General features: G+C 41.1%; 1 protein-coding gene across 9 annotated transcripts; it reads right to left on the bottom strand.

Annotated features, from left to right (window-relative positions):
• Window positions 1–1,086: 1,086 nt before the first annotated feature.
• Window positions 1,087–27,844, bottom strand: CILK1 (ciliogenesis associated kinase 1). 9 transcript variants are annotated; one of them, XM_074819900.1, is made up of 15 exons: window positions 26,931–27,211; window positions 26,316–26,341; window positions 22,167–22,425; window positions 20,214–20,268; window positions 18,599–18,720; window positions 16,532–16,611; window positions 14,079–14,211; window positions 13,453–13,624; window positions 12,759–12,926; window positions 10,021–10,317; window positions 8,750–8,940; window positions 7,954–8,105; window positions 7,010–7,138; window positions 5,136–5,249; window positions 1,087–4,670 (listed from the first exon to the last, which is right to left on the bottom strand). In XM_074819900.1, the coding sequence occupies exons 3-15, from the start codon at window positions 22,265–22,267 to the stop codon at window positions 4,516–4,518; spliced, it is 1,869 nt and encodes a 622-aa protein (XP_074676001.1). In that variant the 5' UTR covers window positions 22,268–22,425; window positions 26,316–26,341; window positions 26,931–27,211; the 3' UTR covers window positions 1,087–4,515. The 9 variants fall into 9 exon arrangements, with proteins under 9 accessions (XP_074676001.1, XP_074676002.1, XP_074676006.1 ...); XM_074819901.1 differs by lacking the exons at window positions 26,316–26,341; window positions 26,931–27,211 and adding an exon at window positions 27,251–27,844; XM_074819905.1 differs by lacking the exons at window positions 26,316–26,341; window positions 26,931–27,211 and adding an exon at window positions 27,251–27,844 and having other exon boundaries at window positions 22,167–22,346.
• Window positions 27,845–27,924: the final 80 nt, after the last annotated feature.

Genomic DNA, 27,924 nt, shown 5'->3' with positions numbered 1-27,924 from the left:
TCGCCAGGGTTGATTCGGCTGATCTGGCTGGCTAGGCGGGTGTCCCCTTCCTCCCTCACCGCTCCATGTGCGTCCCTCCCGAAGCTGCGCGCTCGGTCGAAGAGGACGACCTTCCCCGATAGAGGCGTACCGTTCATCGGTCAAGGGTATACGGTAGCTGCGCTCCCCTGCTAGAACCTCCAAACAAGCTCAAGGTCCATTTGTAGGAGAACGTAGGGTAGTCAAGCTTCCAAGACTGCAGACACATCCAAGTGAGGCACTGCATGGGGCAGTCTGCCATTGTTTTGTGACTTGCAGCCGTGCACTTCCCTTTTATGCAGTTTTGTACATTTTTCCCTTTTGTGCATTTATCTTCTTCACACTGCAGTGAGCACTGCACATGCACAGTGAGGAACTCAAATTTTATTTCCACCCCCACAGGCCCTGCTCAGTTTATCACTTCTCCCACTTCTATCCCCCAGTTACCTACAAATCCTTCAGCTCCTAGGACACCTCACACACATGCCAGTTACTATCCAGCACCTTAAATGTATTTTCACCTACTTCATCACCCATGTAATCCATTTTAAACCCACTGGAACAGCTGAAGGGCAGGGTTTGTAAAGTACCAAATGTCTTCAGCTCCTACTGCCTTGAAAGCAGGGGAGAAAGCTGAGGAGCAGTGACACAAGACACTGAGAACAAATTACAATAGACTAGACTAGACCAATTTGAGGTGCAAGGGACCTACAATGATCATCTCATCCAACTGCCTGTCCTTCTTCAAGGTGTCATGCATCTTCTGTTTTAAGTCAGTATTGCAGTTTCAGACTTTCTGAGGAGTTGAAATCCAAGGACAAAACTATTAGCTTTACATGAAGCTCACAGTATTATTGCAGAAATTACATGCTTAGACTCAAATCACATGACCAGTGGACCTGCAGAAAGAGCACAACTTCCAGGAGGCAGTACCCCACCAAGGCACCAAATGTAAGGCTTATTTAAAAAAAAAAAACAACCCAAAACACAACACAACTAAACAAATAAAGCCAAACTAAAGTGCTTTTATTAAAAACTGAGTAAAAGATCAAGGCTCTAGTCAGTCAGTATTTCTTCAAGAGTAACTTTATTCTGGGCAGGAGACTTGACACAGAAGGCATGAAACAAACATTTATAATATTTTTCAACAAAAACACAGAATAAACAAGAACCATTATTTCTTTACTCTGACAATTCCACCCTCTCCTTCCATTTAAGTTGAAAAATGTTCTTTCAATATACATTTTCCTTCCTGCATTATTGAATATCTTACTCATATCAACAGCCTTATTAGATACAGAAATACCATGGAAGTGGGTTTTCTGGCTTGGGGGGGTTTTTTGCTAACATTACAGCACTTACACAATACTTTTATAAAAATCTGCAGTTCAGAGGTGAATGAGTCCACTGTCAGGTTCCTTTATTTCCTACGGTCATTATTACATGCTATGCATAAGCCTGAGAAAATGTAAACAGTAGAATTCTAAAAACATTTTGCATAAAGATGTTGGTAAATATTAAAACACATAGTAGGTTATATACAATAAATTCTCAGATATGCTGCTTGTCCAGATTTCAGCAGACCTACATCTTTTCCATTATCTGTATTGCACATTGAGACAGCACAGTAAAAATACATAGCTCAGTCAACTCAGTCCCTACTCAAAAAGAACTTTTTCCAACTTCAGTAGGAAATTGCTTGAGTAAAGGCTACAAATGCTGCCCTTATACTTAGCTAATTTTCTGTCCCACTAAGTTAAAACTAGCAGAAGTGATTCTGAATATCAAGATTATTAGATTTTTTCCAAAAGAGGCTTTAATTTGGGATGTCAAAAAAAGTACTACTTCTTTCTCTAATCTTTTTGCTGGACTGACCAAAACCTGAATGCTAGAGTCAAGAAAATCACTGCAGGGCTGATAAAGGCTCAGAGATTACAGGCCAGGTTCAGACTGATCCTGATTAAACACATCGAGTAGTCCCAATCCTTAGTGGAGAGACCCAGGCATCTCCAGAGAACTACTAAGTTCTCGGGTGAGCTGAATTTCTCTTGAGATGATTCTCACTCATCACTGGATTAAAGTCAGCTCGCAACAAAGGAGCTCATGCTTAGGTGCCTGTGGTTAGGTACAGTGAATCCAAGCCTCAGCAGCCCGGTCGCGTGACTCGTTCGTCTCCTGCTTCCACTAGTAGGAATTAAGCGCATGGAACAGACTAGTTAAATTGCCTACTTAGGTCTAGGGATACCTAGGATAGGTTCACGGTGTTCCCTCTTGAGACCAACTATTCAGTGATAAAATAAATTAAATGATATCTAGACATAAATACAGATATTTATTTCCACCAAGAGAAACAACTATCTTTCCAGTTCTAACACAAATATACATATTTCCCTTTCCACTTACCCAAAGACACCACCAGCGTGTGCTTCAGAAATGAAATGGCTGCTTTATTTTACTGCTGTGTATTGGCATCACTGCTTTGGAAGCAGTTAGGTATGGTTTGGAGTCAGTACTTGCTATGAACAAATAACAGAGTAGGGGGACACAGAACATGTCCGTGGCATGTGTAAGTCTTGCATGCATACTTGTTTTTAATGCACAGACCCTTTGGCTCCCTTTTTGTCTCGTACTGTCTCACTGTGGACTGAGTCCGTAAAAGCAGTAACCAGTGCTCCTCATGGCTCCTCCCATAGCACCGAGCCAGCAGCCTACTCCAGAGCACAGTTTCCTGGGAGTCCCACATGTTCTCCATGGGATGTACTGAAAAGGCCAGCATGCGTTGCCAGTCACCAGTCCACAGCGGCTGCCCCCTCTGAGCGCCAGCAGATCCCACAGAGAGGATCTCAGTGACACACTAGCCATCCAGCTCCTTTGAAACATCCAGATGCCAAGAACCATACCTGCTCTGATCCCTTTAGGCTGGATTTAAATCTCTCAAATGCATGATTTGCCTGATCTGCTCATAAGCTGAGCTCAGAAAGGTGAGCATTTCTGTACACTCCTGCAGAAAGATGCATTTTTACAGCACACAGCTTTGGTGGTGCTGTTCCAAAACACAGCTATAAAAAGAGGTTCTTCCACAGCACTGTACTGTTTTATCTTCCTTCTGTGGAAGGAAGTGCAGGAACAGCCAAATGCTGACTGATCTAAATGAATCTTTTGCTGATGGCTGGACTCTGGCACTCCTTTCCAGTGCAGAATTAAACTAGACTACGGGGCTATTTTCTCTTTTCTATAACCTGATAACTTATTTTATCTTATAAACTGAGTTAAACTGCTCTTCAGAGAACTGTATCAGTTTCTGTGAAATCAACTACAATTTTAGAACCTTTTTTAGCAGGACCAGGTAAGGTCCCATTTTGTCCAGTAGAGTCCAGTGGCCTAATTTACAGAAGCTGACATACATCTTCACTTACAACGTGAAGAATACTGAAGTAAGATTAAACCTTAACATATCTCCTCTGGATTTTTTTTTTCCAAATGTAATTTAAAACAGTTGTGAAAATTAAGTCAGCTGCATAGATATTGTTTCCTTAAACTGTTGCTGGCATATCACTAATACTTTGTTTCTCTGAAACCAACTTTGTAATTGTTAATACTGTCTTAAATATGTCTTCACATCTTATATTCCCAACAACAAAAAAAGAATAAACAGAATCTGATTTTTATCCTTAGAAATCATTAAAACATTTAAATGAATTTAACAGAGGTAGGTCCACATTCTATTTCATAGTGAACAATGCCAAGAAGCAACTTTGAAGTAGGACAAAAGACCGCTGTGTCAGAAAACAGATCTGCAGAATGGTATTCACCCTATATTAAACAAGAAGATTCCGCAAATTTGGTAAAAGCAAAAGAATGGAGCTGGAAACAGTCCAACAAAAACCTTTTAAAGGCAAAAATAAATAAAAAAAAAGCCTCCCACTGACTTTCAGCAGGCTCTCAGTGACTGCAAAGGAGAGTTTAGACTGTTAGTCACTCACTCCTTTGATGTCAGTACAAAGCAAATAGGACAACAGAAGCATGGCATCAAGACATGGCAATGATGAAATTATACAGCCTCATTTGGCACATAAACTTCAGAAAATGTCTAATGAATGCCCCTTCCTCAGTACTTCTCTTCCACTGCAATATTGCACCACTTTGCTTTTTTAAAACCACTTTTATAAAAAAGTTGAATCTAATAAAGGAAAAGTTAAATTTTAAAAAAGTTCATTATAAAAATTTATCATATAAAAATGCCAAACCCCCAAAGCCATATATACAAAATGTATCAGATTTATGAAAATAACTGGACCCAATTATATAACAAAACAATTTTATACAAAAAGGTACAAGATCGCATTCAAATTAACACAAATAAAAGTAAAAAAATGTCTTGTTCATAGAAGATCTGTTTCTTTTAAATTTACAGGTATAGAAAACAGTACCAAATTGTCTCATGTTAGCCACCATTTCAGGGGACACATCCACTGGTTCAGAGAGCATTTCCACACGTCACCGGTGAGCACCATACTTTGCCGACCAGTCAACACGCCCGTGGATCGGCTGAGCTGGTGGTGGGAGAGGCATTAATCTCGGTGTGCTTTTTGTAGGTGAATTGAATGATGGCCGTCCAAGATGAGGTCTTACTGATTTCAGAGAAGCATAATCTAAGGGACAAAAGAAAATACTGTGCGACCGAGGTTCAGTGAGCAGCTGTCCACATTGAACAGCAACTGGATGCAGGTCCAGATCCTTATTTCTTCAGGAAATAAGCCTCCTTTTTTAATAGAATTTGCTGATGTGAAACAACAGTGGATCTAATTCCTAAAACCCTACCAGACAAGGAGTATTTCTATCACTGATTTGACAAGTGGGAATTCTGTGTCAGCTCTCACACCAACCTCTAGGTCCCATTGAAATATGCTGTGGATAAAACCACCTATTTCATAAACAAAGTAAAAATAAACCAAATCTGTCTGCATATGAAGCTCTGCAAGGTTACAAACTGTAGTTCCAGTCAGTCATATATTTACAAATAAAGTAAAGCAAAGACATGTAGTTCCATGCTGCATATATACAGCATTACCAGAGTAAAGAGCAAGGGACCAAGAGAAGTTTGGTACTATACTTACTAGAAGATGGATCCACAACTGGTGCTAACTGAACCCTCTGCCCAGCAGAGCCTACTTCCTTCTTCAGAAATGAAGGGATATAACCACTAGTTAGACCACTTGATCCTATGGGCCCTGAAAGAAATGGCAAGGAACACTTGAGCTCAACACAATGGATCTCCCATACTATCAACAGATGACAAAGGTGTGCACTGATGGGTCATATTCAAGATCAAGCCTGATCATGGATTGATGAAAACCAGAACTTCATTGAAGATGCTACAAATCCCCAAACCCTATATATACCTGCATTCAGGCAACTGTCAGCATCACACTGCATTAAAGACAAATGGAAAAGAGGTACAAATTGTACTCTTAGAAGAAGGGCAATTTCTGCTTCTCCCTGACATCTCAGCTTTTTCAAGGTTTCTCAAAGTTTCAAAACTTAGCATTTCAGCTGAAATTATTCTGTTTGACTTTCAGCAACTGGGACCTGTGAATATACTCACTCTTGATTTCTGTGCAGTGAGTCTGGGGCTCTGGTGCTACACAAAGCTCTTACTGAACTCAGTAAGAGCACAGCTTAATAAATTGGGACAGATTCATGTTCCAAATGTGGAAAGTCACCTACAAGACTTGTACCTAAGATGAGCAGGAACAAACCTGACCGACCTGTAGGATAAGCCGTAGAAAGTGGAACAAAACTACATAGAAATAAAACAGTCTAGAGTCATAGCGCAGATGGACACTAAACAAGTTAGCATGCACAGGTCAGATCCATCACACATACACCTATAATGTATTAAAGCAATAATGCAGTGGCAAAGCATATTGTGGGAAGTGATGGCAATAATTAAAAAAGGTAAAAAAATCTAATGATATCCTAATGCAGCTACAAAAGAAGCAAAAAAACCTGTAGAAGAGCCAGGAAGGAGACATGTGCTACATATATAAAGGTTCTCATGTAGTTCAGCCATTTACAACATCCTCCCATCTTGAATCTTTAAAGAACAATTTTCCGATTAAATTACCTCCAAAATTTTAAATTTTTATTTTTTAAACCAGAGTTTCTGAAGGTCCAAAATGTTTCTTTGGGATGAGATTCAACAGAAATTTTTTCATCAAACATTTTCATAACAACATATGCAAAACAAGTACTGCACTGCAGAACTTTAATATCACATGAAAACCTGAAGCCAAGAAAGATTCAGAGAGGAAATACATAGATACAATCTAGAAACATCAGCATGTTTAAGTATAACTGGTAAAATCTAATGTAAAAATCTACAAATTACTTCAAATAATAGGGATTAAATACCTGAAATACCAAATGCCCCAAAAACCTGAAGAAGAAAAATTAAAGAGTTTTGCTTTTTGTCGTAATTTTTTAAAGCTACAATTATTTCACTACTTTAAACAGCATCAATTAAAAGCTATGATAGATGATAGATTTTATTTGCTTTATTCACATAACAAGAGTGGTGTGTTTGGCTAATTCAATTTAGACCAGCTTCCTCCTCTGAGTCATTTATGCACCAGCTGGGCTAAAATAATTTGGAAACATGAAAATACAACTTACAAAAACTGACGAGGGAAACTGAAGGCAAGATGAAGCATTTCAGGTTGAAGAGATCTAAGCTGTCCAACCTTCTATGCATCCCCAAACCAGACTTCTGGGGATTCATTAGAAAAAATTACTATGTTTCAGTTTAAAGTAGTCTACAATTTCAAGGAACAGTGCTCATAACTGATTTCAACAAGAAGAACAGACATGGTGTCAAATATCTTTGGAGCTGACAATGTATTAGAAATGGACGACCCCAAAATACAGCTGTCTGGAATTGCAGAGACATCACCTATCATCTTTTCTCAGAGTGTTAAGCACAGCTTCTTACCTGTATTCATCCTGTTAATGCATCCTCCCAAACTGGAAGCTTTCCCAGGCAAACCAGAACTGGGCCAGGGATTAGATGGAACAGACTCTTTGTTTGAAGTGGAGACTATGCTATTCCTTGTGCTTATTCCTATTGCAAAAATGCAAAAATTACCATGCTGAAATCTCTGCTGTTACACAGGCTTGCATTCATTCTACCTGATGCACAATCTTAGAGCAGATGTCCAGTTCGGTGAACTTAACCAAAACCACTCTTAACATGCCTCCAGGTGACTTCCCAGCCTCTCATACAGGAATACTATGACTAGTATAAGTACTACAAGCGAATGAACAGCTAACACTGCCTTTATAAACAGAAATTATGAAAGATTTATATTCAGCTCATTTTAAATACAGGCAGACATGCTGTCCACCTCCTGTACTTCTACTATACTGAACCAATGCTGGTCTCAGTATAGTAGAGGTTAACATGAAGACAGGCATGCAATTCCTCCATAGAGACATGGATTTGCATTCTATTTAACTCCAAGCTACAGCAAAGTATATTCCCAGTATTAGTTAGCTTCTGTTGTTCATGGTATTATATACTTAAGGTAAATGTAGGGCACTTTCTTCTCCAGTCTAGAAGATCAGTCTTACCCTTCTTAGGGAAACAGGGAATAGCTTGGTACATAAACAGACATTTTCTAACACGCTTTGAAGTATAAAAGAGTATCCAGCAGGAAGAAGAAGTACCATCAATCCTGTCCCCTTCTTGTAAGCAGGATTTATCTCAGCTGCTAGACTGCTAAAATGTAGTTTGTATCATGGCCATCTCTCCTCATTTTCTTTAAGCAGTAGTCCCCCCTCCACAAACTCAAAGGATAAAGCCTAATGTACCAATGACTATTTCATACTGCTGTTGGAATTACAGAAAGAAAAAAGAAATAAGTATTTTTTACTAACCAGGTAGATACCTAGAATGTCTCAAGTAGTGTTGCTTTGCTGCAGAAACTCGCAATGTGGGAGTGTCCTGCCGTGGAAAGGTAGCATGGGAAGGTGCACTACTGCCAGAGCCTACAGCATCCGAAGGCTTCAGGTCCAAAATGCTTTCAAATCTATAACCCAAGAATTGCTACACTTAGTCAAATCCTTATAGCATATGTTTATCCACAGTTGGCCTTCTCAACTCCATCTCATCTCCAGGAATCATCTCCTCATACTGTGTTTGCTACAGCATAAACACACAGACAACAGGGAATATTTTCAGCCTGAAGCCATACAAGTGCCCCTGAAAATCAGATCTGCACTTCTAGTTCCCTTATATATTGCTTTCAAAGTTTGTATAAATCACTCAGTAAATTTTTCTCTGCTGTGTATGATCCATGGAAACTGCAGCTTAGAGTCACCCAAAACAGCTCATAAGTGTGGAAAATGTCAACATGGTTTGTATGTAAAACAGAAAGTATATATTCAAAGATTAACTTGGGAAGACTTAAGCTAAGTATCATTTTCAGTGGGGAAAAATTAACAAGGAATTGTATAGAAGGGTACACTGTCCATCAAAAAATGTGTGGCAATTCAGAGGTCAGCATTCAATAAGCAGCCAAGTCAAAGCAGGAGAGTGACAAGCTGCATGTCCTTTACTGGCCTGGATATACGTTTCTAGATCCACAGAAAGCATAAAGAGCAACATTATGAAAAAAGAGGCGAAGCCTTTAAAAGACCAAATAGCACAGGGACATAAAAGAAACCTACTTACCTACAAAGAGTTTCATCAGTCTGCCTCTTCTTGGTTTTCAAGTCCATCCTCATGATGGAAGAGCTGAAATCAAGGTCTTCCAAGTCATCCCAGTCTTCAGAACTCTTCACTGTTCTAGCAAGATGTCCCCATCTTCGCCTAGTTTTTGGTTTTAGTTCACCATTTATATTCTCAGTCCCAGCAGATGTTTTCTGTTATGAAGATTGAAAAGAAACAAACCCACGCACTTATGCTATAAACCAGGTGACAGGACCAAAGAGGACTTCTGTCTCCTGTCTCACTTTAAAAAGTAATAGTGGTGGTAGTGCTGTAACAACAGAATCCTAACCTGTCATTAAACATGCTAAGAACACAATCTGTAGCCTGGAGACATTAATACATATCTTCTGTGTTTCATCCTGTAATAAAGTATCTTGCACTGACAAAAGAGTAAGTTTCTCAGGTCTCTATTCCAATCCTATTTATATTTCACTACACACCTCCCAAACAACTAGCTCACACTCAATTTTTATTTCTTGACCCATCTTAGGAGCACAGAACTGCATGCACGTTCACATTTCCACAAGCCTGTGCTTAGACATTTATAAAATCCGTTTTTCTTGCAGGACAGCATAGGTACAAATTTGTGTCTCTTCAGCCATTTAAGCCCATCAGTGCATTTCAACTTTGTGCAACTCTGTATATGGCCAGCACAGACCCTACTTAAGACCAATCGATCTCTTAGCAGCAGCATTCACACTGTCTGCTCTCGTCACCTACCTTATGCAGTCAGTCTCCTTGTATAATCAACAAAAATGGTAGGTTCTTATGCTGAAAGAAGAATATGCTGTTTTCTATGGCCAGTATAGAAGCCTGAAGGGACTATTACTCCCAGACACATAAACTGGATGCCTTAAATGGATGAAGGCAATAGCCCCCTCCCCCTCATCTCAATACTATTTAGCTTCAACCCCATTAATATTCTGACCGCTGTACATCCTTTTTATTGTATGAAATCACAGTGTCATCCTTTAAGTGGTGCTTTAAAACAAGGGGAAGTATAAAATGGCTTTGAAATGACAAATCGACTTATTTGTTCTATAGCAACTGGATTTAGATTTCAACAGAGTAACTTCCACTTTCTAACAGAAAGTTTTAACTATTCTTTATTCCCATTTCCTATCCTTTTAGTAAAGTATAAGAACTTGAATGAGAACAAGAAAAAGAAACACATTTAAGGAAAAATCAGGCAGTATATCAGGAAGTGTATCTTATCCTAGATGGACCTTTACCTGCTGAGGAACCTTATTGTGAATTGCAGGCAGAAGAACCTGGTTAGACTTGTCCTCCTGTAAGTAGTTACTGTGCTCAGTCCTAGAGTTGTCTGTCTTATATGGGTACACCAAGGGCTGAGAAGACTGGCTTTGTTGAAAAGGCCTTGACGAAATGCGGGCGTGAGGTTTCGGAGGGGGTTGTGCTGGAGGAACAGGCTTAATATGCAGAGACGATTTATTATGCAGTTCCTTTTGTCTCACCAGTTCCTGAACACCCAGGGCGTGCCCAACCTGGAAATACGGATATCGAAGTGCCTAAAACATAATGAAGATGTTAGGATCCAATTTAGGAAACCAAAGTTAACTTACCCTAGCCCTATGTGACAGTACAAATTTAATTTCCTTTTTTCTGGGGTGGGAAACAGCAGAAGACCCATCTCTCAACACTAGATTCTAGTGAGCACAATCTACTTCAGATTAATGCTGCAATAGTAGAAAATTTTCAACAGATATCAAGTTATCAAATCTTCTGTGGACTTGCACAAAAGGAAAAGGATCTGCAGAAGTAAGATACTTAACCAGGTACATGCCATCTAGAGACATGTTTCATTATGTGCTGTCTCTTCATGTGTGTGTGTCCAGACACATGCAAACACGTGCACACCTGTCATCACAAATTCAGCCATCAAAACTTGAATGACCCCAGAGACATCCCATCCTTTCCACTCTCCAGTTCCAAGACCGAATCAAGTGAAAGAAATATAACTCTTATGAAAATTAGCTTCTCTCTTTTTTGGAAGACATGTTGGTAAAAATATCTTTATCCTGCCTTACAAGTAATTAAGGAGTTATCAGTAAAGGCAATTCATCTCTGCTCATCTTGCTGTTTCAGGTATACTTATCTTCTCTTCTCAAAGACCTCTCCTGGAAAAAGCTTCTAAAAACTCAGATTCCTCACCATATTTGTACCTTATTGTAAAACATTTGCTAATGGCTCTTAATACCAAATTAGTCACTACTTTTTGATTTTCATTACCTTTGCGAGTTCTTAATCTGTTTTACTTTTTAACTGCTTTAATTAGCTTTAAAGCTTTTTATTACAATTTGCAATGAAGGCCTGATATAATGACAAAGGTTCAGCCACAGTCCTATTGAAGTCAAGCCAGATTTTAACCCAGAATCACATCTGTTTTTCAAAAGGTGCCCTGCTCATTTCATTAGTTGGGTGCTACCACAGTACTGATATCTGAAATCAGTGGCTAATGTCAACAACATCAACTAGACCATTATATAGGCAACACTGATGACTTGGGATATGCTCATGCACAGGATGTTGGGACGTATCTACAGCATAAGCGAGCTGAGACTGCCCTGCACACTGCCTTGTATAAGATGGCTTACCCAGGCAATGCTGGGCTGGATGAGCAGACAGTAAGGTGGATTGAAAGCAGGCTGATTGGCCAGGCCTAGAGGGTGGTGATTAGTGGAACATAGCCTGGTTGGAGGCCAGTAGGCATCGGTATACCTGAAAGGTCAATATTGGGTCAGATACTGTTGAATATCTCCATTAATGATGTCGATGGTGGTGCAGAGTGCAAGCACAAGTTTGCTGATGACACAAAACTGGAAGGAGTGGCTGATACACCATAGGGTCATGTTGCCATCCAGAGGGACCTTGACTGGCTGGAGAAATGGGCTGACAGGAACTTCATGAAGCTCAACAAGGAGAAGTGCAAAGCCCTGCACTTGGGGAGGAACAACCCCATGCACCAGTACATGCTGGGGTTGACTACCTGGAAAGCAGCTTTGCAGGAAAGGACCTAGTAGACACCGGGCTGAACTTGAGCTACCAATATGCCCTTGCTGTAAATAAGGCTAATGGTCCTGGGCTGCACAAACAGGAGTGTTGCCAGTAGGTCAAGGGCAGGGATCCTTCCCCTCTGCTCAGCACTGGTGAGGCCACACCTGGAGTGCCGTGTCCAGTTTTGGGCTTCCCAGCAGAAGAGAGAGATGGACATAATGGAGAGAGTCCAGCAAAGGGATCTTCATGGCCCCATCAAGGGATTAAGGGACCAGAGCTTCTCACGTATGAGGAAGGACTAAGAGAGCTGAGACTGTTCAGCCTGGACATGTGATGGTTCAGGGAGATCTTATCAAAGTATGCAAATACCTGAAGGGAAGGTGCAAAGAAGATGGAGCAAGACTCTCTTCAGTGATGCCCAGTGACAGGGCCAGAGGCAATGGGCACAAAGTGAAACACAGGAGGTTCCCTCTGAATATCAGGAAACACTTTTTTACTGTGAGGGTGACTGAGCACTGGGACATGTTGTCTAGGGCAGGGGGGTTGGACCAGATGACCTCCAAAGGCCCTTTCCAACCTTAACCTTCCTGTGAATCTGTGGCGTGTATCAACAGCAATGAAAGAACGGCATCACAACCTTCAGCTGTACACCCTACCTTCACTATGCTGCTATTCACAGTGACTGGATTACACTTAATTCAGGTGTACGTCCACACACTGCAGTCACACATTTGATCACTAAGCACACCCCCCATGCAGTTGATGTTGCATGCAAAAGATTCACTACTCTCTTTTAATTACTCCCCTCTGTCTTCCAAGTCATTCTTGGCTTCTGCTCTTCTCCCTTCTAAGAACTGCACCCCTGAACAACCGTTAAATGACTGTCTATTTAAGGTGTCTTGCAGCAAAAGGAAGCATCATATGCAGATGTGAGAAAAAGAAAACAAAACCAAACCTGACTAGCTGTTGGTCGTTTTTTGGGGTCCCACTGCAGCATGTCTCTCATGAGCTGCACTGCTTCACTGCTAGCATTAGGTATGAGGGTTTTTAAGTTGTTAGGTACACACTGAGGCCAGCGAAAATTCATGGAGGCTGAAAGTTGGTAGCCTTCAGGCCAGTCGTTCTGGAAGAATGAGATTTCCAATTACAAATAAAGTTCAGCTGTAAAATATCATAGTGCCTAAGCACACTAGCATATATTCCATCAGTAACAGACTGTGTCCAGCTTACTCTAGACTACATTAAAGATTTCACTAGAAATTTTCACCTCAAACCTCTGGTGAGAGGTAAGTCTTGCTCTACATCTGAGCAAGTCAAAGGCACAAATGGAATCAGGAGATATAAATCTTGCCATGATTCCAATTTCTAGCCTCTAAAACCATAGGTTTATACACAACATGCAAGAGAAAATGAAATTTCTGCCTAATGAAATCGCAGTCTAATGACCTTGTTTGCTGTTCGGGGGTCTATTTCTCCTCTAAATGTCAGGTTTTATAGCATAATTACATAATGCTTATTTCACAGAAAGTAAGTTTTAATTTAGTTTACTGTATCTGAGATCAACACCATACAACAGCATTAAGTGTGTGCCATTCTGTATTGTAGAACACCTCTAGTATTATTGCAGTGTGGAATGTCACTTTAACTACCTTCTTTGGTGTCCCCAGGACTTGGCAAATTTTGAATATAGTATCAATCTCACTGGCGCCTGGGAAGAGAGGCCTCAGTGTGTAAACTTCTGCCATTATACAACCAACAGCCCAAATGTCTATTGGAGAACTATAGCTGGTGGATCTCAGAAGGACTTCAGGAGCCCTGTACCTGTAAGAGGGAAAAAAAAAAAAATCCCAACAATCAACACAATTCAAACAGACATACAACAAACCATTCAGCCCTTCATTCTTTGCTGTTAAGAGCAAACATCCCTTTAAAAATCTGCTATCCTCCCCTATCCTATACATAAGACTTCATTTTTTTTTTCTAGAGTGAAGAATTAAAACCTACGTAAGCTCTTGTAACCTTTCTTATTCCTGACATGCAGCAAACCCAGCATGTCCCACCTCCCTTATCAGGTTCCTTCTTTTTTCCTGTGTTGCTGCCATCTGTAAACCGTCCTGCACTAACTGAAGCTTTTCAAATTATGCCAAGCTTAAATAAAAGTTTCATAAAGAGGAGGTATCAAAAATGGCTTTACATTCAGCAGTAATTTAATACTTTACTACTTTAAAGGCTTGATTATAAGTTCCACACAATGTAGGTGAATACTAGCGCTTACCATCTTGTGGATACATAATCGGTGTAAGGAGGTCTAGATCGGATTTCTCGGGCTAAGCCAAAGTCTGCTATTTTCACAAGTTCTGGTCCCATGCAAAGGAGGTTTTCAGGTTTCAAGTCTCTATGAAAGAACCCTAAAATTCAAATGAAATATTGATGTGCATTGCAATGCCACCTCCAGCTGTAGTCTTTATTTTCCATCTGGATTGTTTTGCCTTAGTTCTTACTACTGAAGCTTGAATAGCACAACACAGAGTTCAAAGTCTTATATGATCAACAGAGCTAGTCAGTATAATGGTTCTTCAATCAGACTGACAGTTCAGAGCATTCAGTCAGATAGCTCCCTTTCAAGTGACACTTCTTTAACATTAAAAAATTTACACCATTTTAACGTTAGTTTCATTCTAACTATGTTTGAAACTGTGCAATGAAGATATCAAAAAAATTACTTCAAAGGTTCTTTTAAAAAGAATACAAATTAAAACATGAGGCAACTTTTTTGCACTTTGAAACTTCTTTCTTAAATCTGAGAACATAATAATCTGCAAGCACTGTTACTCATTGGCCTATCACATAGAGGATCTCTATTTTTTTAGTGCTCTCTGCATTCAGCAAAACTTTATCACAAATGAGCATTTGGCAAGAGCTCTTTCAATGCAGATGAGAGGAGAGGGCTAGAATATTACTGACTACTGCTTCCAAAATTTGCTTCCACCCTTAGACTGGAAAACTTGTCCTTATGCTTTTTTCTTGCAGGCATCTAACGCTACCGTTTCCTATATACAGCTCCCTCTGTAATATCTTACTAGAGCTCTACAACCTGCTTTTCAGATATTCCAATATGCTTAGTTTTCTCCGTGGCCATGAACATGCTCCCAACAGAGAACAGAAAAAACATTCACACAGGATGTGCCTACATCGTCAAGTATAACTAACTTTTGTTTGATAGATTAACGTATAACAGCAATGAAGAGATAGTGCTGTAAATTTCTACCAACCAGCAGATCACGTCCTTCCTAGGGATATTAAGTAGATGTTCTGGTGCCAGCTTGAACTACTGCCTCTTTACAGAAGGTACCAGACAGAACAATGAAGGTTGTTTTCAGCATTTAGTACAATCACTTCTATATTTTGCTGCACAGACATGCAATGCACGCACAGAATGCTTCTGAGGCAATTTATTTCATGGCAAATTTGTAAAAAGATGCTTAGAGTTTGGATGGGCAAAGAACTTAAAAAGTTTACTTGACAAGCATTTGTATGCCACACAGGTGCAGAAGAGAGAAATAAGAGAGGGGAAAAAAGTTCATGCAATTTTTCCAAAACTGTGGCAGAGAAAATCTTGGGACACCCAGTCTTACACTGTGAGCCACAAGACCATCAAGACCATCCTGTCAGGCTTGCCATAAATTTCCAGATCTTTGTAACCACAGATTTGCAACATCTTGGGAGAAGTATCAGTCTAGTGTGTAGCAAGTCAGTGAACAAGACAGTTTCAACACAAAATTCTTTATAGCTATAGTAAGTTAAATAGCAGTAAAATGTATTCTGAAAGGTTGTGATCCATTTGACAATTTATTAAAAAAGGTGGCTTAGATTTTTGGAAATAAATAATATTATTTTTCTGGTTTTAAATATTTTGTATCTCACCGGAACAGACTGGAATTTCTAGTTTGGTTTCAGAAGAGTATCCAAGCCCCATCAGAACAGATAATAAAGCCATTAGCTTGAAAATGTTTTGAAAAACAAAGTTAAATGTGTTCAACTGAACTGAAATGCTGGTGCTACAAGCCTTTCACTTCCAGGACTTTGGCCACTGATGTTAGTTCTCTTCTGATAAGAGCTGACCAGCAACATATACTACAGTGTATTTAGCAGGTAGAATTGCAGAGGGCAGAAAAACATGGTGAGGAAGTTATTAAAATAAGTAATTTTTTTTATTAATCAAGTGGGTCTTGTTACCACTGGCTGGTACACAGCTTTAGCTTTTATCATTATTGTAAAAATGAGTTGGAAGGCCATGCAATGAAAGTTGTTTGGCACTCAGACATTATTATTTTAAGTATATCTTACAGAGAATGTGCATTTTATTCAGGTATCTGTGTGTACCTTGAGAGAAGAGTAATTTTTCCTTTATTCCCAATCTCAGGGGACCTCTAAATCTATGAAGAAATGAGTCCATTAACATCAGATGAGTTTCAGAAAGTGGCCAGCTGCTAGTTTGAGAAAGTAGAAATCTACAGAAAAGGAACTAAGTAAACCTCCAGACTAAAATATCAGGCAACTGTACAATATGAATATTTTCAGTAATCTGAATCTCTCATATAGTGCCATTCTTTTGACCACTTCCTTTACAAAAGTTAGTAATGTAATTGTTAGTATACTCATTAAAAAAAGTTACACAGACACTACCTTGCTCTAATTCAAAATGTTTACTGCTAAAACATAACCCACCATTCTTATGGATAAATGCAAGCCCTTGCAGGATCTGATACATAATATTCCTAACTGTAGACTCAGGAAACAGTTTGTTTCTATGGGATAAAAGAAAAGAGAAGACATAAATATTAAGTTCACACATTAGTTTATGCTATCTAATGAACCAAAGACAAAAGGTAACAGTAACAATAAAACTGGTAGGTATATTTTAAGCAGTCTCATGTAGTTTATTTCTCCAATAAAATTTACACAGTATTTGCAGAACTGCCATATTACATTATATTAAGACTATGTTGCATCATATGTAGACTATGTGGGACAGCAAATTTAAAAAAGGGAAAAAAAGAAAAGAAAAAACAAAACAAAATCGGCCAAACTGCACAAACCTTAACACGTACAGATTGTGAGGCACACTCCTCAAGACAGCAAGGGCTCATGTTAATTTAGTGCTTTTCATGCATGGTTTCTTCTGGCCTCTCTTCTAGAGCATATACAAGCCTTACTCATGCCTTTTCTGTGTTATTATTTAACAGCTGATGTGCTACTTCTTTCTCTTCTGTTGTCTGAAAAAACAGCCTCATCTGCTACCACTGAAAACAAGAGGCTCTTCTCATAATATTCAGGCGAGAAGACGAGCCATGACAGGCAGTTTAATGATAGCCCCATTTACCAAGAGAGAATTCTGATCAAACAGCTCTGCACCAGCTGCCTCTGTGCATGCCAAAACACAGTGGAGCTGGGGTGGAAATCAGTGACAATTTTATTCAGAAAGAGCTGAACAGCGAATTAAGAAGATGGCCTGGGCCTTATTCAATTTCCTGAGCTTGATTCCTCTCAAAAAAACCTGACCATCGCATACTTCCGAAGTGAGATAAGCTACTAGAGTCAGCTTTTCATATTTACTTATTTTTTTAATTACAGGCAGAAGGAGAGTCATATTTCCTCTAGAGTCCCTTCCAGCAAGATTGGCAATTTTAACTAAGACTTAAGCAAATAAATCACTTTCTTAAAGGTTTGATTTATACAATGGCTAACCAATCCAAGGCCTAATTAAACCATAGAGAATATGAGGTGTAGCACACTTTTACAGACAACTGCCCTTTTTGTTTTCATAAGAAAGCAGGATATATCAAGCATTTCTAAGAAACTCCTAAAGATAATTGGTATGTTATGCACCTGAACCATTTTCTCAAGGTTCATCATTTCGTATAATTAAAAATCAGCATCCATATACATGCACCCATTTTAGTTAAAGTTGTTCTATAGCTGTCCATGCATAATAAAATATTTTCATGCTTAAAAAGGTATTTTCTGCAGTATTCACAGAGATCTGTTATAACAATAACCTTACTTTGCTAAATCAAGTAAGATTACCGTCATCTCTCAGGCTAATTCTATGGTCCATAGAAAGAAAATGGCCTCCTTGGAGAACAATTCAAAGCAGGAAGCTATTTTGCTCCAAATTATCCTCTGGAGGACGCTATCATGGCCCAAAGGCTAAAATTAAGACTTCACTAATGCTCCAGTAAATATCAAAAAGCTAGATTGTATTGCAATAAGAATGCTGACAAATAAAATAGGCAGTCTGTGGACTTGTCAGTTCAAATTGCAAGGCAAAAAAATAATTCCTAGAAGCAATCCAGAATTTGACTCATGATTACCATTTCAACCACTTTTTATTTATTCATTTATCTGAGAAAGCCATAATAGAAGAGGTGGTGATATCACCCTCTAATAGGAAAAGCATTCCTGGTTGGAGTACTTACCTAGAAATCTAAAAGTTCTAGATTCAATGCCTCCTCAGCGTGAGGGCTATTAGAAGTCCACAGTTCCTAACTCTCAAGAGAGTGCCCTGCTTATCTACCAGGCTAATCTGCAAAGAGACACTGGAAACTCTCACTAAACTGTCTGGGATATGCTCAAAGGTGACAGCCACAGCTCCTACTGCAGCATACAGCTTTAAGCCATAGTGATCTAAGCCTAAACAAATGATCCAAAGTCCTCTGAAAAGTAACAGGGGTGTTAAAAGCACATTACTCAAGTAATTAATTGGTATCAGGAATGGGTGATGCTGTTACATACCTTTCTTTCATTAACTGATAAAGATTTTCCTTCATGTATTCAAACACAAAATACAGATGATCATTTTCCCTAATAACTTCTTTCAGCTTTACGACATTGGCATGGTTTAATTTCTTCAAAGACTAGAAACAGAAAATACAAACAGGATATTACAAGGGTCTTACTCTAATGACAAAGAAAAAAAACTATTTCACCGATGCAGACTTGGCTTCAAAATATCTTCAAAATTTTAAATAATCAGACAGCTCTGAGAACAAAGACCAGATCTCCAAGTATTACCAGATATATATACAGCATACATATTGGTCATTCAAAAGCCAGCTATCTGGCATCATAGTAGGCACCAAAACAGTTGCATTTTCTCTGTAAGTAACTTCTTACTAGCAGAATTCACACTCTTGTACTTGCACTGGCAATAGTCAGGTTAGACTCAGGAGCAAATATAACCCTGGAAACTCTTTCTTGGTATTGTGAATTAACCCTGGTGGGCAGCTGAGCTCACTCATCCCCTCCAGTGGGAGGGGGGAGAGAATCGGAAGGGCAGAAACTGAGAAAACTCATGAGTTGAGATAAAAACAATTTCATAGGTAAAGCAAAAACTGCGTACGCAAGCAAAGCAAAACAAGGAATTCATTCACTGCTTCCCATCAGCAGGCAGATGTTCAGCCTTCTCCAGGAAAGCAGGGCTCCAGCACACGTAATGGTTACTTGGGAAGACAAATGCCATCACTCTGACTGTCCCCTCCTCCTCCTCCTTTCCCCAGCTTTATTGCTGAGCACAATGTCATATGGGATGTCCCTCTGTTCAGCTGTCCTGGCTGTGTCCCCTCCCAGCCTCTTGCCTAGCCTCAGACTACTTGCTGGCGGGGAAGCATGAAAAACAGAGAAGGCTTGAGGCTGTGCAAGCACTGCTCAGCAATAACTAAAACACCCTGTGTTATCAAAACTGTTTTGGTGAGAAATCTAAAGCATAGACCCATACAAGATGCTATGAAGAAAATTAACTCTATCCTAGCCAAAACCAGCATACTTGGGTCTTCATTCTCCTTCTTTCCAACTTTTCAGCGTATTCTACGTTCATTCTTGCTGTAGCAACACAGCAACCAATACATGGTACTGTAAGAAAAGTGACCTAGGTTTTCTGCATGTTTGCAACAGTGATAGCAAGAACTAGAAATTAAGGGAGGTCCTTAGAACATAGCCCTAAAGCTTTGCTGATGTCAGAATTTCATGCTAAATGTCTGCCCCCAAACCAACTATCCAGAAACAACTGCATGTACAAAGGTTACTGCTGTGCAAAGGGCACGTGTTCTCAAGCTCATAAAAACAAACACCGATCAACCAACTCTAGGTTTTGTGATATGAAAGCTCTCTCACATACCACTCACTGCAAGGAGGAAATTATTTTTTGTATAACTACAGAATTTTAATAAGAATTTTAAGAATCTGCAAGACTACAGTTCAAATGCAGAGCCAGGAAACAGAACTGCAATGCCATATGCCTCAGCTTATGTTGGGGGGAGTTTTTGGTAAAGGGATGGAAAGAATTTGATGCTATCCCAAAATGTGACAGGGATTGTCTAATCTGAAGTTAACCATTGAATGAAACAAGTACCTTAACCTCTCGAAGGTTCATGCATTCCTCCCAGGAATAAAACTTTCTCTTCATTCTACAATAGTGGAAGGGAAAAAAAACGATTAATACATGGTCAACATCAGCTGGTCTTAGACCCGTAAGTCTCATTAAAACTTAACAATTCAGTTCTTCCATCAAAATATAAGGTGGTATCTCCTTTGTCAAAAAACTTTACATCTCTAGGCAAAGTACACTCTTTAAAAGCATTACTGTTACACAGGATTGCCTTTTTTCATATATATATATCTATCTTGCTGCAAAAATTTCAAGAGCCTTCAACAAGTCAAGGCATGCTATTTTTCTTTCCAGTATACAGTGTGGTGGAGTAGAGTCTAATTGTAAAAAGAATAAGGGTTAAAACAGTTATGAACAACTCCGACTAAATTTTGAAACAAATCTAATGAAGACCAAATTAAACCACTTCACTGGGTCTCCAATTTTATCATATTCTTCTTGCTGCTTCTCTATATTTTGATTTCTCTGTAATTTCAATACCTTTCCCCTTTAAGTTGTATTTCTTCATTTTTCAGCGTCCACTGGTCCCCATGTTTCTCTCTCCTTTGCAAGTTGCAACTATCATGCCAAGTGGTTTTTGAATTCTGCCTTTCTTTCAAGCTTATAATCAACTCTGCTCTAACAGAAACAAACTGCATGGCAGATCTGTCTTCTCCTAAGCCAGAATATAACTCTGAACATGTATTTGTGTGTAACATATGGTCCTATTTGTTCATATGCATTTTGATTATGACTCAGTTCTGTCATACGTAACTATATGCTTTAGGACAAACAGGATGAAAGCTCACACATACACACACGGAAGAGCAGAGATTAAACTTACAAATATATCCAACTGCTTCGAGTCTCTATTTCAGAGGGAGTTAGGCACCCTTTGAAGATCTGAGTCAATTATTATTAAATTATTATTACTCAGTATTACTTATTGCTGTACCAAGTTTCCAGTTTGAAATCAGCTCTTATAATTACAATAGTTTAAGAACTACAAGTCCTTCATTCTGTGAAGGGGGTCTGGGTTTTTTTCTTTTTTGTTTAAGTAGTGTTTTTGCAGTTACTGTCTTGTGTGTTCAGCCACCAGGCCATTTCTGTTCTTAATAACAGATTGTCATTAATGTGTAAGCTAAGAGAGTACCATCTTCTGGTTTGTTCTGAAATATCTGAGTTTCTACCACGTTACAAAAGGAAAATCAAAGCTGCCTCTGGCAAGGTTTGATACAGGAAAAATACCCTCAGCACAGAGGATTTAGAAAGTTGCTAAAGCCAGCTATTGACTGTTCATACAAACCAGCATTGTACTGAAGGCTCTTTTGACAAGTATGTCCTGGGTCATGGTCGGTATTTCAGGAAGGTGCCTGCAATGCTTTACAGCTGTCTCTTACCAGAACTAGGACAAATAAGCCATTTACAAACTGAGGTCACTGCTGAAGTGGCAGAGAAAATCAAGCAGATTTCTCAAGGAATTTTAAGAAACTCTCAAGCTGAAAAGACCAACATGTAATAGCTCATAAAGATACCGATAATGTACAATGAGATCCATTGTGTTAATTATCACTGCAGCATTAACATTACACTGGAAATCAGACCATGAAATGTATGTTCCATGTAAGCAGCAGGGAAGGGGCTGCAGATTCCAAAGCAGCATTGCAGAATACTCTAAATAATACATATAATAGACATTTGACTGCACATAGTAGCAGAACACTGTCACAATAAGGTTATATATCTCACCCTCTTTATCTTCTGCTGGGGCTTTGGAGGATACAAGGAACTTGAGCTTTGCATGCTGCCCCAATGCAACTTCAAATACAAATGTTGTGTGGAATGTTAAGTACTCAAACCAGCACGACCAAGTGATGTGGAGCACAGAATGGAAAAATGTGGACCATCCATTGTTAAGTAACAAATAAAAATACTTACTTTTTAATGGCTATTAGCTCTCCAGATTCAATGCTTCTCCCTAGGAGAACAGAGCCGTAGGTCCCATCACCAAGCTGTCTGATAGTTGTGTACCTATTCATGATGAGGATACTTTAGCTGCAAGCGCATTTCAGTCCTTAGTGTTTCTTGTGTTTCTCCTCCGAGTGTAACCAGTTCTTTCTGTGGCAGCATAAATATAGAGCACTCAGGACAGTGTGAACAGTTGCAGGAATCATGTTTTCAAGACTTAGCCTTTGGTCTGAAAGCACAGAACATAATGCGTTTGATTTCTGTCCCCTTCCAAGATTGCTTGTTTGCAGACAGCATTCTCCTCCATGAGATATTCCTTGTAAGCTATACATAAACATCTGTCTCAGCTTCTCACCAGAGAGGGCCAGCCTGTATCTAGACATAACTGGGTACATTCCCCAAATCCACTCTTATACTAAATCTAGAGATACTTCACAGCAAGCTTGCAGGCAGCCCTAATGGGAAAAACTATTACTAAAAGCAGAGGATAAAGTCTCATAGCTTGAAGAAAACAGTCTGCTATCAGAAAAATGAAGCATTACAATAAGACAGAAGGGAATCTGTTCTAGTCAAATTATCAGACACGTAAGTCACCATCACAAGTTGTACTCCCATCAGTCAAACCAACTTCCTGACTTTCCATAAGGTCCTATGCTAGGGATATAGCCACATGTGTTCCCTTAAACAAAGTCTTCAGAGGAAGACTACTATATTCATGTCAGGTAAGACCAAATATATTTCACTACAGTAGCCCTAAGCATGAAAATCAGTCTCTAGAAGTAGCAGCTATGTCAGTTCATCTAGCCAACCTTTTGTCCTGACGCTGCATGAACAACAGAATGCTAGATAATAAAGCAAAAAAGTTCTTATGCCCTCATTTAATCTAATTGTTGCTAGACTTTAGTTTAGAACAAATATGATCTATTCTATGTAAATTAACCTGCAATGAGGGTTTGGTCCCTGCATTCTCTTTTTCTCCGATTCTAAGAGATCAGCAATATCCATGGCTGGTGACTTCTGCCTTCTGTAACCTGCATTTAAACTACATTTCCACAATTGTTTTTTGTAGCAGCCTTAAATCTCTCCTCCATCTTGCCTTATTTCACAAAGACAAATTATTATTATAAGAGTAGTGGGATTATGTTGCTTGAACTCTGAACTGACATCAGTGCAGAGCCACAATCCTGTAGATGCAAGATGTTGTGAAGATCCTTTGTTTTCAGTCTTCTAAGCCTATCAGCCCCACTAATACTGATACAGGAACAAACAAAAATTAGGAAAAATTACGTTAATACATTTTTTTGACAATTTTACACATTGTGTATGAAAAAGAAAAAGCATGTTTCTAACACTGTCTTAGACACTAGGTAGTCTCTCAGACAGACAGAAGGAATGACATGTCCTCTAGCAGTACCTGCTTCTCTCCACACACTACTACAGAGAACCACAACTCAGCACCTTAAATTAGAGACCTAATCCCACTTTTTGTACTACTTGCCAAGGAACACAGAGCTTGTCCGTAAGAAAGGCACTCTGGAGTAGCAGTTCTTTTTGGCTGTTTTTCAGGCTGTGCACCTGCATAGCATAAAGCCTTGTTTAGGCAATGTTCTGCACCCAGGTTTAAAAAGCTTTGGTTACTCCAGCTGGTCAATGATTGGATGGCAACTCAGAAGTCTCAGGTCTCTGGCTTTTACCCAGATCCTTGGCAAAAATTTCAAACAATGACAAAGCCTTGCATGGTCTCCTAGTCTGAAAATGTAATATTTATTAGTATCCAAACATTTTAATACAGTAACTTCAAATCGAAACAGATGGGACTTGTGGATTTTTCAGCACATACGTGACAGAGTTCTGAAACTGTAATCGTAACAGATGCTTACAATTCATGGACCATTATGCTGTCCCTGGCTTACCATTCGCATATCCCTTTCCCAGGGGACTGTGACTGCAAAGTGGAGGAGCATCTTTACCTAGTGTTTGGTAACGACAGCAAATCAAATGATGCATAACACTGCTAACACATGACATTGCTAGTAATAATCACCAACGGCTATCATTGCTATATCGTTTGTCTGATACCTCCTGAATAGAGGGAGTGGCAAATGTCACTGCCTATTCCTTATTGAGGATACTATTTTAAGCCCCTCTCCTTTCCACAGACAATTTTCACAAAACTTGTAAGAAATTATCTTTGCGATTTGAGCTCTGCTGTCAAACTTGACCAAAAACAGACAAATGAATTGAACTATTTTTGAGGCATAAAGGGGAGACAAAGAACCTAGAAAGGAAAAAACAGTCAGAAAATACAGATTTCTGTGAGGAATACATGTTAAAAAAAAATGCCAGGATGCACATGGCTCCTATGGAAGCACAAATCCACCTGTATGAAAAGTCACTGAACAAAATCTAAATAAAATCTTCTATGGTGAATTAAATCAGTACAATTTCTTGTTGAACTTAGTAGTGAAGTTGCTTTTTAAAATCTATTGTACTCTGCAAGATTTATGTTCTGTCCTTATTGCCTTCTGCTCTCACCTTCAACTATGGGTATAAACTAAACCTTACCCCTGCAGACTGTTTCTCTTAAATACAGTCCCACTGAAATGAGCACATGGGCCTCTGACAAGCAGTTTGCAGAGCTACATGTATGACCTAGTCTAGGTTCTAGTCTAGAACTACAATCTAGGCAAATTCACATCGTTAGAGGGTGTAAATACAAACTGCAAAACTGTTGAGTAAAAGAATGTGTTGATACTAAATAGAAAAAAAGTAAAAGCCTTATTTTCACCATTGTGTTCAGACTCTACCTCACCTATAAACATTTTTTTCCACAGAAATCAACCAAAGCCCCTTTAAAAGCAAGCCTAATTTAATGTATCTGGATTACTTTCTGACTCTAGCTGAAACTTACTATTTTGCTTATGTACACTTTAAACAAGTATCCACTCCCGTTTGAAGGGCTGCAGTACTGAGAACTGAAAGTGAAACTGGCTCACTCTGCCAAAGCCGAGAAACGCAAACAGTAAACAATCAGCAAGTGCCTTTTAAAATGTGTTGTGTTTTGTCAGTAACCTGAAGGTGTTACTAGCAGGATGCACAGAGAAAGGCGTGGTTTAACGCCGCAGGTTTCAATCGATGTTGCCCCACCAGCGCTGTTTTGTTTGTTAGCGAAGGCTTTGGGGGTGCCCCATGAGCCGAAAACCAAGGCGGGAGCGGTGGAAGGCATCAGCCCCCCAGCAGCAGGAGGACCCGGGGCGTTCGGGAGATGGCGGGGAGGCGAGCCGCGGGCCCCTGCGCCCGTCCGCCACGGCAGGCCAGGTCGCGGCTCCCGCCCGGCCTCCACGCGAGTAACCCCACGCCAGCCTCGGCGCCGACACACACGAGTAACCCCACTCCAGTCACCTCCTGCACTGAAACAGGACGCCCCCCCGCCCGCGGCGATCACCGTGCCCAGCGGTACTCACGGCGTTCGGGTTTTCCCTCCCTCGGCCGAGCCCCGGCCGGCGGACGCCGCGCGAGAGGCCCCTAATGGCGGCGCTCCAGCTCCGCCGCCCCCGGCGGCCGCCGCCGCGGCCCTCTCGCACAGCCGGCGCCGCCCCGGACAAGCTGCGGCCCACGGCGGCACCGGGCCTCGCTCAGGGCGCCGCCGGCCGCCGAGCCCATGGCGCGACCCGCCGCGCCCCCGCTCTGGCCCCGGCCCCCGGCGCTCCCCGCCCGGCGGCGGCGGGGCTCCCCGCAGGGGGATAACGCCCCGCGACAGCGGCCGGGTGGGCCCCTGCGCCGGTCCCCTCGCAGGAGGGAGGGCAGCGGCCGGGCCCGCGGGCCTCACCGGGGCAGCCTCGGCGGCAGGGAGGGTTTAGGGGTCCCCCAAAAAGCGGGCGGCTGTCGGTGGGAGGCAGGAGACAGAGGCGCGGTACCACCGCTACCAGAGAGATTCGTGCCTGAGCTGGCTTTTAACATAATAAAAAAAATAAAAATCCTCTGATGATTGGCCTCTCCCACATCCCCGAGAGAGGAGTTTAAATAACAAAACTGGAACGCAGAAATACCGAATTGTGAACAGCTGGCAAAGAATATCGACATCTTAACCGCTGCCCGGGGGGCCTGAGCCTTCCTCACCTGTGCACCAGCAGCCCTCTTCAGCTCTAGCAGGGTCCGGTTAAGACATGGCAGGGGGGGTGAAGAAAAAAGGAAATAAGGAACAAAATTGGCCTCAAGCAGTTAATCATCAGATCTGACTGTAATAATGATTCAGTAAGTCTTAGCTGCTTGTTACACTTCTTCATTTAGGTTTTAAAAGTAAAGCACAGTTACTTCCTGGGGTTTGCAAGCCGGGGCGTAATTCAGCAAGCTGGCTTTGTAATTCATGGGCATGGCGCACCCAGCTCCTCCCCGAGGGGAGGATTTTAGGTCAGTGAATCCCTACAGTGAAATACACATATTTGACAAAATGTTCATTCGTTAAAAAAGGTGTGAAGGAACTCCAAAAATCTGTGGATGCTCCAGCCCCCCACATCTAAACGTGGTTGGTCTTTGGAACATATACATTTACATTTCTTAAATTAAAAAAAAAATAATAAGAGTTAAATTCCCTCCTAGGGACATGGATGACTTAGTGAAGCCAGTGGCAGCAGTGCACACTTACTCAGAAGCGATAGCTGCTTTAAGTCATCCCTATTACATCTCACATGCATAAACACGTACTAGTACCCAGCCCAGTGACAGCTGTAGTACCTCGTTTTCCTGTTGCTAGAGGCAAGGGCTTCTTCATTCCCAAAAAGAGACACACACCCAGGCAGGAGAAAAGCCTCACAGTTTTGCCTCCAACCCCAAACGAAAAGCAGCGTTAGAGATAACCAGTTGTATTCATGATCGCTCCATCTCAAAACCTCAGCTGCACTGCTGTTATCTCAACAATTTACGCAGGCTCTGCCAGAGTCCACCTCTTGCACTCCCCTCTCCACAGAGCAGCTCTACAGCCCCCTGGATTTGAAACCCACCACTGGTGCTGGCTCCCACAGCTCTCGCATCCCCTCTGGCCACAGCCACCTTACCCACGGCCTGCTCCCGCTGCCCGAGCGTGCACCTGCCCCTCTCCAGAACAGACACGGGCCTCCTTTTGCTCCTAAAAACATTCAGGGCTGTAGATACACGGGTGAGGGTTCATAGGTCACACATAAAGACCCATACACGTGGCTTTCTTCTGGAAAAGAGACCGTAATACAGATTTTAAAAATGCTTTTAGTCCTATTTTGTAACACCTGATGAGGTGTACAGAGAGCACGTAATGACTGTTCATGGAGCTGAACAGGCAAAGGTCAGGAGGCCACGAGATTCACGTGACCTCAGCTACATTTTCATGTGTACAGCCGCAGTACCAACCACTCCTTTGTTACCGGGTTTTAATCTGCCGGTAACAAGGCCCGGGTCTGACGGCGGTCACAGTGGAAATGGCGGCTCCCACACCGCGCCCTGCTCCCACTGACACTGGGCTGAGGGGCCGCCCTGAGGGGGCAGGAGGCCGCTCCGGACATGGCCGCCCTCCCCCGCACCGCTGGGGCGGCGGCGGAGTACTGGGCCGGGGCTCAAGCGCAGCGGCGGACGCCGTGCACAGGCGCTGCCGCCCGGGGAGTCGGCGCCGTCTGCCGGGACCGCCGCCCGGCCGGGACCACAGCTCCCGGCAGGCTCCACTCCGCCACCCGGCGGGCTCGGCCCGCGGAAGCGCCGC

The sequence above is a fragment of the Strix aluco genome, chromosome 3 (assembly GCF_031877795.1).
Source record: "Strix aluco isolate bStrAlu1 chromosome 3, bStrAlu1.hap1, whole genome shotgun sequence".
NCBI classification, from domain to species: domain Eukaryota; kingdom Metazoa; phylum Chordata; class Aves; order Strigiformes; family Strigidae; genus Strix; species Strix aluco.
Note: the sequence above shows the minus strand (reverse complement) of the source record. Positions and strands in the feature narration are given on the sequence as shown.

Coding starts and splice junctions, on each gene's coding strand:
- CILK1 (XM_074819901.1), bottom strand. CDS start 22,267: ATGAATAGGTACACAACTATCAGACAGCTTGGTGATGGGACCTACGGC. Junction 20,269..22,166: donor GAGCTAATAGCCATTAAAAA/GTAAGTATTTTT, acceptor CCACTATTGTAG/AATGAAGAGAAAGTTTTATT. Junction 12,927..13,452: donor TCCTGGGGACACCAAAGAAG/GTAGTTAAAGTG, acceptor TCATTCTTCCAG/AACGACTGGCCTGAAGGCTA.